Source organism: Sinocyclocheilus rhinocerous, unplaced genomic scaffold (assembly GCF_001515625.1).
Source record: "Sinocyclocheilus rhinocerous isolate Xijiao unplaced genomic scaffold, SAMN03320098_v1.1 scaffold6573, whole genome shotgun sequence".
NCBI classification, from domain to species: Eukaryota; Metazoa; Chordata; class Actinopteri; order Cypriniformes; family Cyprinidae; genus Sinocyclocheilus; species Sinocyclocheilus rhinocerous.
In genome coordinates, this window is record NW_015666913.1 from 12,195 (window position 1) to 24,931 (window position 12,737).

Genomic DNA, 12,737 nt, shown 5'->3' on the forward strand with positions numbered 1-12,737 from the left:
TACTGTAATGTAGTATTTATGGTGTTTGAATGTTTAACAACGATGTTATGGAGGAATTCGTATGGTGGCTGAGAGAGGAAAATGCGCTGCAAAAACAGAAATGCATGCAAGTATGCACAAACCACAACGAAGCCCTTACAAGAATTAACCATGGTTTTACTACAAATAAAACATAAAACCATTGTTACTACAGTTAAATCATGGTAACCACAAATGAACCGTGGTTTTGCTACACTCACTTACCATAGTTTAACCATGATATTTGTAGTAAAACAGTGGTCATACATTTTGGTAGATATGCCAAAACAAAAAAAAAAACATGGTTACTTCACAATGCTTGTGAAAATTAAACATGGTTTTATTATAGTAAAAGTGTAGTAACCATGCTTTTTTTTGGCATATTGATTACCATTTGTATAACCACAGTTGTACAAATACCATGGTTAAACTATGGTTAAGTATGTCTCAGCCATGTTCGCCATTTGCTTCAGTTCGCTATACATTTCCGATGTGGTCTGTGCATATTTGCAATGTGTTTCTGTATTTGGTTGTGTTTGAGTATTTGCAGTGCGTTTCTGTATTTGTTTGTGTTGTGAGTATTTGCAGCGTGTTTCTGTATTTGGTTGTGTTGCAAGTATTTGCAGCATGATTCTGTATTTTTTCGCATTATGAGTATTTGCAGCATGTGTGTTGTCAAACTGATGATTTTTTCTTAATTTGCAGGTGTTTTTTCTATTTGCATTGTTTTTTTGTTTTTTTTATTTGCAGCGCGTTGAGCTCTCTTGGCCACCGTGAAGAAAGCTATGTCAATTATTAGAAAAACATAAAACAAATACAACAGAAGTATTAATGGACTATTTAAATGAGCACATTAAAACTAAAGGACTTATACTTTAACTTCATCCCCCACCACCTACTATATTAAAGGAGAAAAAACATATTCACAAGCTGACTGCTGAAATGATTCAGAGTGATTTTCACACATTGTTAAAGCAGATTGATTGGTCCAGAAGGTTTATGAAAGGTAACATAAAAAGAAGCAGGGCAGACTCATATCTGCCTATATGGCTCTAAATTACAGCACACTGCATTTCCATTTTTCATCACAGATTTACACTGGAAAAATGTGGGCCGCTGTTGAGCTCGGGAGGGCAGTGGCATGCTCTGCTCCACTTAGTATGATAATTACATAGCAAATCTGTCTACTGAACTCATGCATTAAACATTAATATACCCAGTTCACTTAACTGGAGCACTGCCCCAACTGCCTATACAGACGAGCCGTGGCTGGTTTAATACCTAATAAAGTAGCATTTATAAACACATGTTGGGGGTTGGTTGAGTTATTACGGATTTAGAATGTTAAAATAGGGATGTCCTGGAAAAATGTTGGGAACCTGCTATAGAGGACAGGAAGGGTGTCAAACCTACATTGAAAACACTATAACAGTGCAACTTTGGATGGATACAGTAAAAACTGAACAAAACAAAAATACATTGAGCGTTTAAGAAATATTTACTACTACAGTATGTCAGGCAAATTCATATATCAATATTGTCAGTTAGGCTATTGTCATTTTCTCATGTCTCCATATCAAAGTGCTTTATAGTTCCTCAGAAGAGACAAGAATATGGATAAAAACAAACAAACAAAACATCTAAAAAGTTCCAAGTGTAGTAAAAACTGATGGTTGTTACTACAGCATATCATATTATACTGATCATTGTACTGATCCAAAAAGTGAGGGGAGGAAGGAAATGTAAACGTACATTAACAGTACCCTACACTACAGCTGACGATTACCATACATCAGGGGAATTATATAAACAGAGATGTCATCCCCAGAGCCAAGTCGATCATTGCTGATTCGCCAGCCCTGGTCCCTGAGAACTCCTCTGGCACGCATTACCAGGTCTTGGGCTGCCATTGTGTACCTGTGAAGAAAACACACAGTTAAATGCTATGCTATGCTATTTGCATTAATTCAATATCAATAGACACTGAGGAGGACATGTAGTATCTGATATTCTTGATGCTGCTCTGCTGCACTGTATGTTGTAAAATGTTACAAGAAAATTAAACATGGTTTTATTATAGTAAAAGTGTAGTAACCATGCTTTTTTTTGGCATATTGATTACCATTTGTATAACCACAGTTGTACAAATACCATGGTTAAACTATGGTTAAGTATGTCTCAGCCATGTTCGCCATTTGCTTCAGTTCGCTATACATTTCCGATGTGGTCTGTGCATATTTGCAATGTGTTTCTGTATTTGGTTGTGTTTGAGTATTTGCAGTGCGTTTCTGTATTTGTTTGTGTTGTGAGTATTTGCAGCGTGTTTCTGTATTTGGTTGTGTTGCAAGTATTTGCAGCATGATTCTGTATTTTTTCGCATTATGAGTATTTGCAGCATGTGTGTTGTCAAACTGATGATTTTTTCTTAATTTGCAGGTGTTTTTTCTATTTGCATTGTTTTTTTGTTTTTTTTATTTGCAGCGCGTTGAGCTCTCTTGGCCACCGTGAAGAAAGCTATGTCAATTATTAGAAAAACATAAAACAAATACAACAGAAGTATTAATGGACTATTTAAATGAGCACATTAAAACTAAAGGACTTATACTTTAACTTCATCCCCCACCACCTACTATATTAAAGGAGAAAAAACATATTCACAAGCTGACTGCTGAAATGATTCAGAGTGATTTTCACACATTGTTAAAGCAGATTGATTGGTCCAGAAGGTTTATGAAAGGTAACATAAAAAGAAGCAGGGCAGACTCATATCTGCCTATATGGCTCTAAATTACAGCACACTGCATTTCCATTTTTCATCACAGATTTACACTGGAAAAATGTGGGCCGCTGTTGAGCTCGGGAGGGCAGTGGCATGCTCTGCTCCACTTAGTATGATAATTACATAGCAAATCTGTCTACTGAACTCATGCATTAAACATTAATATACCCAGTTCACTTAACTGGAGCACTGCCCCAACTGCCTATACAGACGAGCCGTGGCTGGTTTAATACCTAATAAAGTAGCATTTATAAACACATGTTGGGGGTTGGTTGAGTTATTACGGATTTAGAATGTTAAAATAGGGATGTCCTGGAAAAATGTTGGGAACCTGCTATAGAGGACAGGAAGGGTGTCAAACCTACATTGAAAACACTATAACAGTGCAACTTTGGATGGATACAGTAAAAACTGAACAAAACAAAAATACATTGAGCGTTTAAGAAATATTTACTACTACAGTATGTCAGGCAAATTCATATATCAATATTGTCAGTTAGGCTATTGTCATTTTCTCATGTCTCCATATCAAAGTGCTTTATAGTTCCTCAGAAGAGACAAGAATATGGATAAAAACAAACAAACAAAACATCTAAAAAGTTCCAAGTGTAGTAAAAACTGATGGTTGTTACTACAGCATATCATATTATACTGATCATTGTACTGATCCAAAAAGTGAGGGGAGGAAGGAAATGTAAACGTACATTAACAGTACCCTACACTACAGCTGACGATTACCATACATCAGGGGAATTATATAAACAGAGATGTCATCCCCAGAGCCAAGTCGATCATTGCTGATTCGCCAGCCCTGGTCCCTGAGAACTCCTCTGGCACGCATTACCAGGTCTTGGGCTGCCATTGTGTACCTGTGAAGAAAACACACAGTTAAATGCTATGCTATGCTATTTGCATTAATTCAATATCAATAGACACTGAGGAGGACATGTAGTATCTGATATTCTTGATGCTGCTCTGCTGCACTGTATGTTGTAAAATGTTACAAAAATGTTATATTTTTAGACCCGTCAGCAGTCTAACACTGTGAATTCCAGTGTGATGCTTCAGTTTTAATGGAGAAAGAGTTCAAGGTAAGATATATGCTAATTGTTTTACGATACAAATTGTAAATGACCAGTGCCACAAACTACTCAACTTTTTGCCATTTTGATTTTGAACTGAAAATATGTAATTTACATGAATCTGATTCATTTAATTCATTTGAATGTGCCGAGACAGCTGGTTTCAGCATATTATTGAGAGTGAATGAGTGCATATTTTAAAATAAAAATATTTTTTGAAATTGGTTCAAATGCATGTCAATGAATTCTATTTCTTTTACTTATTTTCTTTACTCTCCAAAATCCCTTTTAAATCCTAGGTCTCAGTCAATTTGTGATCCTTTCGTCAAATTTCATGCGGCCCCCTAAATTGTGAGGCCCTGTGTGATCACACTTCGCACAGCTCTTGCGACAGCTCTGTATATAAACATAAAAACCTGTGAAGGTCATCAGGATCACAGTTGACCAGGAATGAGGTGACAGTCTCTGCTACTTCCTCATTGGAAAGGACATCCCACAGGCCATCAGTTCCCATCACCAACACATCATCTGCTCCATGCTCATATTGTGTCAATTTATACACTTTCACCTGCAGAGAAAGTATAGCTCAATACAGTAAAGTTTCAGGCTGGTGATATAAAAAACACAAAGCGAGAGATCCAGATAGTGAGTTTGGCATGCCAAATCCAGTAAGCCTGTAGTCTGGTTCTCCAGGGAATGGGGCATCCTGCTTGAGGCAGAGGAATTGGACAGTGGGTAGATCCATCAGTGAAGGAGAAGAAACAGAAAAGGAAGAAAACTGAGTGCTTAAATACAGTTAATGTAATTAACTGGAACTAATGACAGGTAAAAACTAATAAGAAACCATGGAAACTAATGATGACTACAAACACAGGCAAAAAAGGAACAGGGAAAACCAAAATGCAAAGAAACTAAACAGACCAAGACCATGACAAGTACCTGTTTTTAAAATTATTTTCAAAACATTTAAGGCACCCTCTATAATGCATGAAACTGGGCTATTCAATACAGGTCAACTCTGACAATAGTATGGCACAACAGTCATGTACATGCTTATAGTTAACACCGACATAAAAATGTGACTGGGTTTTATAGTAAGGTGGGCTTTAGACAGAGAGAGCTAGAGACAGAGAGAATCACATTAGTTGTATTGTAGTTTACATGACCATAAAATTGTTGTTATAATATCGGAGGCAGATATGTTATGCTGAAAGAGTCAAATAACACCTATGCATCAACTTAACTTACTGATTATTACTTTTCAATGGTTCTGAATTCTTTAGCTGCCAGACAACACTATAAATACAATATAACTATATCTAAATCCAGAGAATCGCTTAAACCATCATCATATCACAATATAAATGAGCAACATCACACTTGTAGCCTGTGATGGCCTGCCATATAGGGCAATATTGCACGGCTACAAGTGTGAATCGATTATACAACAGTTTGACGGCGCAAGTGTGTAAAGTAAATAAAAAACAACCAGTGTCTTAAAAAACATTCTGCGTCTAACAAATGAGCCCAAACCTTTGTTACTAATTCGAAAACGCCACTTTGGAACTAGTAATGAAGGAACGCTGAGCTGCTTCATTAAAAGCTTATTGTATTGTAGAGCAGAGAATTATGAGAGATCGACTGAGCGAATGTGATCTCATACACCATTCATTTTCAGCTCAATCTCATAATAGTTTGAATCAAAACATTAGTTTGAATGTCCACTAAGAAAGTCCACTATCTTTGTCGTAGTATCCTTTCAACTGTTGAGGGGTTTTCTGATGATTTGTTACATTGTCAATGCATCTGTTGGTTGCGTCTTACAAGTTGTTTTTGAAAGTAAAAATAATGTCTTTGTTTTCAACCTTGTTTCAGTCTCTATTAATATAAAAGTCTGCTACTGACTCATTAAGATCTCATTAAGTCTCTTGTCACCATCTAATGACGTAGCACACAAACCATTTCTCAATACCAAATAATATTATTAAATACTACAATTATTAATATAAAGTATTATTTATTAAACAATAATATTTATTATACTACATGCAGTGAATTACTTGAATCACATGGCGAACATAGTTCCAGACAGATCTTGACCGCATCCAGACAGATCTTGACCGCATTATGTCCATTATGTCCATATCACTTTCCCAAATGATTTCAGTTATTTCAAAGGTCCTTACAGCTTAAACCAGCAAAAGAACCAAACCCCACAACGACACTGACCAAGCAAATAAATACAGTAAACAATAGGATAAAAACGACATATTATTTCCATCTTTTTTCAACAAAATTACGTTTTATTATGTACGGAAAACACATACTCTATTTCTCCCACTCTCTCTGCCTTACAGATGCACACACAAACAGTTTGCACACACAGAAACATACGTGCTAATGTTGTTAGCGCGACTCTCACAATTTTATCAGTTTTCGTGCAAAACTTAATCTCATTTGACCTTCCTTAATGTTTGCCATTACTGATACTAATGTATATGTATTCTGAAGAATTCTGTGACGTTTTCAGGCCGGAGCGGAAAATCTTTATGTAGCAAATTAGCTCAAAAGGGAAATTTTTATAATTAATTATAACTGGTTATAATTAATAATAAATATTTCGATTAGATCTTAGAATTAACTGTAGCAGAATCAATATTATAATTATTTGATCTGTCCGTCCACCGAGCAGACAATATAATCATTTATCAATTCAAGGAAAGTTTATTTTCCTGGCCAAGGAACAATAGCTTTTCCTACTTTTATGCAGTACTAGCAGTAATTTAGCATGTAGCAAGGTTCAACATTCAGTGACCCCGAATTGTGAACAGCACACAGAGACAATCAATTGTGAATATAAGGGATTTAATAAATGAAACTACAGCTAACATACAACAAGACTAAGCAAAACACATATATACAGAATGAAGAAAAGTAAGGAAGAGAGAGAGAGAAGAGCAAAAGAATGGCAGTTACCTCTTTTTTGCCTGTTAGAACATGTGTTGTGGCGGCCACCTGAGCACGCTGATCGAAACTCACATGTGATTAAAACATACCTAAGAAAACCTGAAGAAATGATGGACAGTGTGAAGCGTGTGCATGAGAATACTAAACCCACTCTCGAAGAAGATACAAGCATGGACTGTACGCCAATTTCAGACACCCCGATCAACAGCCCTCTTACGAAAGTGCGGCAGCAGACATCCGAGCCCTCAAACTTGGAGGCGATCAAGAGGCTAGGAAAAAAGCAAGATATCTTCATGGAGAAGTTACTGGAAATAGAAAGGTCGGTTGTATCCAATTCGACCCTGATATCTGAACTTGCTATCAAAGTTGAATCAGTTACTGACAAAACAGAGAGGACTGTAGTTAAAACTGATGAGCTGGGTGTTCTAGTAGCGGCTGTAATTGCTGAAAATAAACAACTGTGGGAAAAAGTTGACGACCTGGATGCATACAAAAGACGGTGGAATTTGAAAATCTCTGGTGTTCCGGAGGAGGCAGGAGAAAATGTGAAAATGGCCGCAATGGATATTTTCTATTTTATATTTTGAGGGATGCTCTCCAAACGTCCATTGATGTTGCACACAGAATCGGTCCGAGAGAAGCAGGCGCATTTCCACGGCGGATTATTGTGCAGTTTTTGTCACGTAGCCTACCCATCGGGATCGCATTTGGTTAGACTCAAAAAACTCTGAAGTCCTCAAGCAGAAAGGTATCAAAATAACAGAAGACCTGACACAACGAATGAGAGAGGCATGGAATAAACTATGGCCACTGGTAAGTCAAACCAGGAGAGAAGGAAAACGAGCTGGGTTCAAGGGCTCATTTGCCATTATTAATGGAAAGTAGATTACAGTGGATAATATGTGAATTACGTTAATGTTTGCCCTTAATCCCATTTGAGGATTGGAAACTGACACTGAATATACTCTACAGGCACGACTGTGAACTTCAGGCAAAGAAGATTTTTGTTTTGTTTGGTTTGGTTTTCTCATGGCACTTCCTGTTGAATATATCAGGATGTAATATTTCTTAAACAATTTGATGCTTAAGTGTGGAAGGTTAAAAAGATAGGTTTTGCACTTTGCTCATTTCGTGCCTAGCTAACTCTCTTGCCTTAGGGCAGATTGTTCTTCTTGTTCTTATTCAATGTACTTTAACTTTTCTTGTTTTTCTCTTAATGTTCGGGGGATTCATGACCTTACTAAACGAAAAGCCTTATTTTTATTTTGTAGTTCTAAAAGAAGAGATGTGTATTTTTTTTTTTTACAGGAAACTCTTTCTAGTGCTAATGATGAGTCTTTTTGGTCAGCACAGTGGGGAGGTAAAGCTTTATTTTCACATGGGTCTTCTCATTCTGGGGGAGTTATAATTTCATTTAACTATCATTTTAATTGTAAAATGACGACAGTGCAAGACGAGAGAGGACCAGTCCTGGACTATTTATGTTGTTTTGGTTCTGTTTGTGCGCGGCAGTTGTCCATGAGGGGCTGTCGCGGTATTATCAGTTTTGTGTTTATTTTGTTATTAAATTGTTTAAATGTTCGCCGGTTCCTGTCTCCTTCTTCCCATTCTACAAACTTTGTTACAGGGAACTTTTTAAGTATGAGTGTCGGAGATTCTCTATACAGTTTGGCAAACAGAGTCGAGAAGCTCTGCAATCATAAAGGAAATAAATAATATTTTATGTCTGTCCTCTCCTAGTGAGCAGGACAAGGAGAAGTTATATTTATTGAAGGAAGATCTTGATGTTCTTTATGCAGAGAAGGCCAAAGGCGCATTTGTTAGATCAAGGGCAAAATGGTTAGAATTTGGCGAAAGGAATTCCACATATTTTTTTTAATTTAGAAAAAAGAAGAGGTGAATTAAAAAGAATTTTAGCCCTTGAAATTAATGGTAATCTCATTTGTGATGAAGCCAAAATGTAAAAATTTGTAGCTGACTTTTATCAGCAACTTTATACTTCTTTTCATTCTGATTCATTCGGGGATAGTCGTGGCCTAATTGTTAGAGAGTCGGACTTGTAACCCGAGGGTTGCGGGTTTGAGTCTCAGGTCCGGCAGGAATTGTTGGTGGAGGGAGTGAATAACCCTCAATACCACGACTGACGTGAGACCCCCAGCTGCTCCCCGGGTGCTGCAGAAATATGGCTGCTCACTGCTCTGGGTGTGTGTGTGCTCACTACTATGTGTGCACTTGGATGGTTTAAATGCAGAGCACTAATTCAGAGTATGGGTCACCATACTTGGTCACATGTCACTTCACTTTCACTTTTTCACTTCACTTTCTGATTAATCTAATAAATTTTTCTTTGAGGTGGAACCGTTTATTCCAAATATAAGTGAAGATAATTATGCTGTTTGTGAGGGTGAGATAACTATGGAAGAGATGGATAGTTAAATTACAAAAACGCCATTTAATAAAAGTCCAGGCCCCGATGGTCTACCATTTGAATTTTATCGATCATTTTGGAATGATATAAAATATTTGATTTTAGTTGTTTTCAAAGAGTGTTTAGACCATGGCGAATTATCTGAATCGATGAAGCAAGGCCTAATAACTTTAATACCTAAATAAAATAAAGATAAAAAGTTTTTAGATAATTGGCGCCCTATAACTTTGCTTAATTCTGATTTTATTAGCTGCTTTATATGCTGCTGAAGTTATTAGCTGCTTTATATGCAAGGAGACTAAAACCCTGCTTAGAAAAAGTTATCTCACTCACACAATCTGGCTTCATGAAGGGTCGACACATATCAAATAATATTTGTCTTGTTTTAGATTACTCTGAGTTGGTTAATGATGATGCACTTATTCTGTTTTTAGATTTCTATAAGGCGTTTGATACAGTAGCGCATGCTTTTATGTATGAAGCCTTAAGACATTTCGGTTTTGGTCCTAAATTTGTGAAAACTGTATAGACCCTGTATAAAGACATCTCTAGTAATGTATCTTTGTCTTCTGGAACTTCACCACGTTTTGTCATTGGGAGAGGAATTAGGCAAGGATGCCCTATTTCTCCCTTTTTGTTTTTGTTAGTTGTAGAGCTTCTTAATCTTTATACAGTGTATTGTTCGAATATTGACGGCATCCAAATTGCAAATCGCATTATTTTGATTAGTCAACTTGCAGACGATACATGTATTTTCCTAAAAGACAAAAAGCAGGTCCCTATTATATTAGAAGCTTTAAAACTGTTTTCGCATGCCTCTGGCCTTTCTGTTAACCAGACTAAATCTGAGATTATGACACTTCATCATTCTGATATATCAGATGTATGTGGAATTAAGGTAAAACTAGATATTATTTGATTATTAGATATTACTAGTTAGATATCTTGATATTATAATTAATAAATGTTCATCTGAAAGAACTGAATCAAATTTTTCAAAATGTTTACTTAAAGCAAAAACAGTTTTTAATTGCTGGTCTCAGAGGAATCTGACTATCCATGGGCGTTTTCTGCTCTCCAAGGCTGAGGGAATTTCGAGACTGGTATATCCTGCTCTGTCTTTGTATGTCAACCCTAAAATGTGCTCAGATATTGACAGGGCTTTATTTAAGTTTATTTGGAAAAGCAGAACTGAATATGTGAAAAGAAAAACTATTATTAGAACTTTTTCAGAGGGTGGGCTTAATGTCCTTGATTTTAGCACTCTTAATATTATTTTTTTTAAATCAATTGGATTAAACATTGCTTGGCCCAGAGTAAATCTATATGGTTTTATATACCCAATTTGTTTTTTGAAAAGTGTGGTGGGTTATCCTTTCTACTATCGTGTGACTTCAAATACAGTAAACTTCCCATAAAATTATCTAACTTTCATAAGCAATCACTAGAAGCATGGAAAATAGCCTTTAAACATAGTTTTTCTCCACATTCATGCATACTATGGAATAACCAATTTGTGTTGTCTAAAAACAAGAGTATATTTAAAAAAGAATGGTTTGATAAGGGAATTATATTTATTTCAGATTTATTGAATACTATCGGTGAGATTTATACATATCAGCAATTTCTTTCTTTCTCAGGGATTGAATCTTCCTGTAGAGATTAAAATTTGGTTGTGAAAAGCATTTCCCCTAAATTGCTTTACCTTGTGTTGATATAGTTCAAAAAATAATTAAAATAGATGAATCTATGATCCTTTTTTTGAACTTTAATACTGGATCAGATGTAGTTGATAACACTTTAAAGGTGATAATTCTTCTTGGGAAGTTTCATGTACATAAAGCCAAAATAATGTCTATCACTCCCTCTTTTAAGTTTTTCTGTAAAGAACTTAAAATATTTTATGACTCATTGATTTCAATCACTAGAAACAAGAAATGTATAAAAACGTCTCTCATTTTAAAACATTTTATTTGTAAAATTTTATGTTTTACCCTCCATGATGTATACTTGTTTTATGTATCCCCCATTTTTGTTTGTGTTCTGTTTGACGTTAAGGTATCTCTGTTTGTTTTTGAAAAAAAAAAAAAAAGAAACGATGTGTGAGCGTGTCTGTGTGGAAGCCCACAGTTTCAGAAAATTACTGTATTTATTCATTTTCAGTTTAAGGTGTGATTCTGTATGTCCATCAATTTACACTGTAACGATGCTTACAAACTCTCGCTGTGCTGCGAATCAGTCTGTTTTAAACAACATTTTAAAAGTTTTAAAAGATGAAAACAGACGTTTTCAATTGCTGAGAGATAAGCAGATATATGTGTGTGAGAAAATATCATATATGGTACTAAAGAATTTATGACACAGCGGATTAGAAGAGTATCTATTCTCTGTTTTTATTTGAGCTCCATAATGAGTCATGTTACATCTTAACATTCTTTTGCAGTTTACTGTTGCTGTCAGGTACTATTTTTTTAGTGGAAGGACAGCATTTAACAAACTTTCAAAAAAGTAACGTATCATTACATACATTTTTGGTTTTAATCATTTTTATTGTGTGGTAACCATTTAAAAAAAGCAATAAGGTACTCGAGGCATGCTGTATTGTGAATAAGTCACGGCTGAAGGGGTTGCAGGCACTCCGCTTTGCATTGTGCCTAACAACGCCCTTCAGCCGTGACTTATTCACAATACATTATGGCCTCTTGTACCTTATTGCTTACATAAACAACAACAGCCATTATAAAAGTTGCTACACACTTGGTCAGAATTGTTGGTACACTTGGTAAATATGATCAAAGAAGGCTATGAAAATGAATCTGCATTGTTAATCTTTTTGATCTTTTATTAAAAAAAATCACAAAAAATCTAACCTTTCATTAGAGAATAAGAATTTAAAAAGGGGGGGAAATATCATTATGAAAATTTTTTTTTTCTCTAATGCACATTGGACACAATTAACGGTACCCGTTTATTCAATACTTTTTGAAACCTCCATTTGCCAAAACAGTATAGAAGTTTTCTCCTATAATGCCTGATGAGGTTAGAGAACACCTGACAAGAGATCAGGGATCATTCCTTCATCCAGAATCACTCCAGATCTTTCAGATTCCCAGCTCCATGACGGTGCTTCTCCTCTTCAGTTCACCCCACTCATTTTCTATAAGGTGCAGGTCAGGGAACTGGAATGGCCATAGCAGAATCTTGGTTTTGTGCCCAGTGACCCATTCTTGTGTTGTTTTTAAGGTATGTTTTTAGATTATTGTCCAGTTGGAAGATCCAAATATGGCCCATTATAAGATTTCTAACAGAGTCCATCACTTTTTGATTTTTTATCTGTTGGTATTTGATAGAATCAATTATGCCATGTGTCTAAAAAAGATGTCCAGGACCTCCAGCAGAAATATAGGCCCACAACATCAAAAATACAGCAGTATATTTCATTGTACACATGGGATACTTTTTA

The 12,737-nt window shown here is 35.8% G+C and overlaps 1 protein-coding gene across 1 annotated transcript in view; it reads right to left on the bottom strand.

Moving 5' to 3' along the window:
- Positions 1 to 2,624: 2,624 nt before the first annotated feature.
- LOC107733210 (protein phosphatase 1H-like) overlaps positions 2,625 to 12,737 on the bottom strand; it is a 46,208-nt gene continuing 36,095 nt past the window's right edge. Inside the window, exons 3-4 of the mRNA XM_016544755.1 lie at positions 4,296 to 4,447; positions 2,625 to 3,666 (exon numbers count right to left, since the gene is read on the bottom strand). Of these exons, the coding sequence (XP_016400241.1) occupies positions 3,519 to 3,666; positions 4,296 to 4,447 (300 nt within the window). The 3' untranslated portion in view covers positions 2,625 to 3,518. The remainder of the gene's footprint in view (positions 3,667 to 4,295; positions 4,448 to 12,737) is intronic.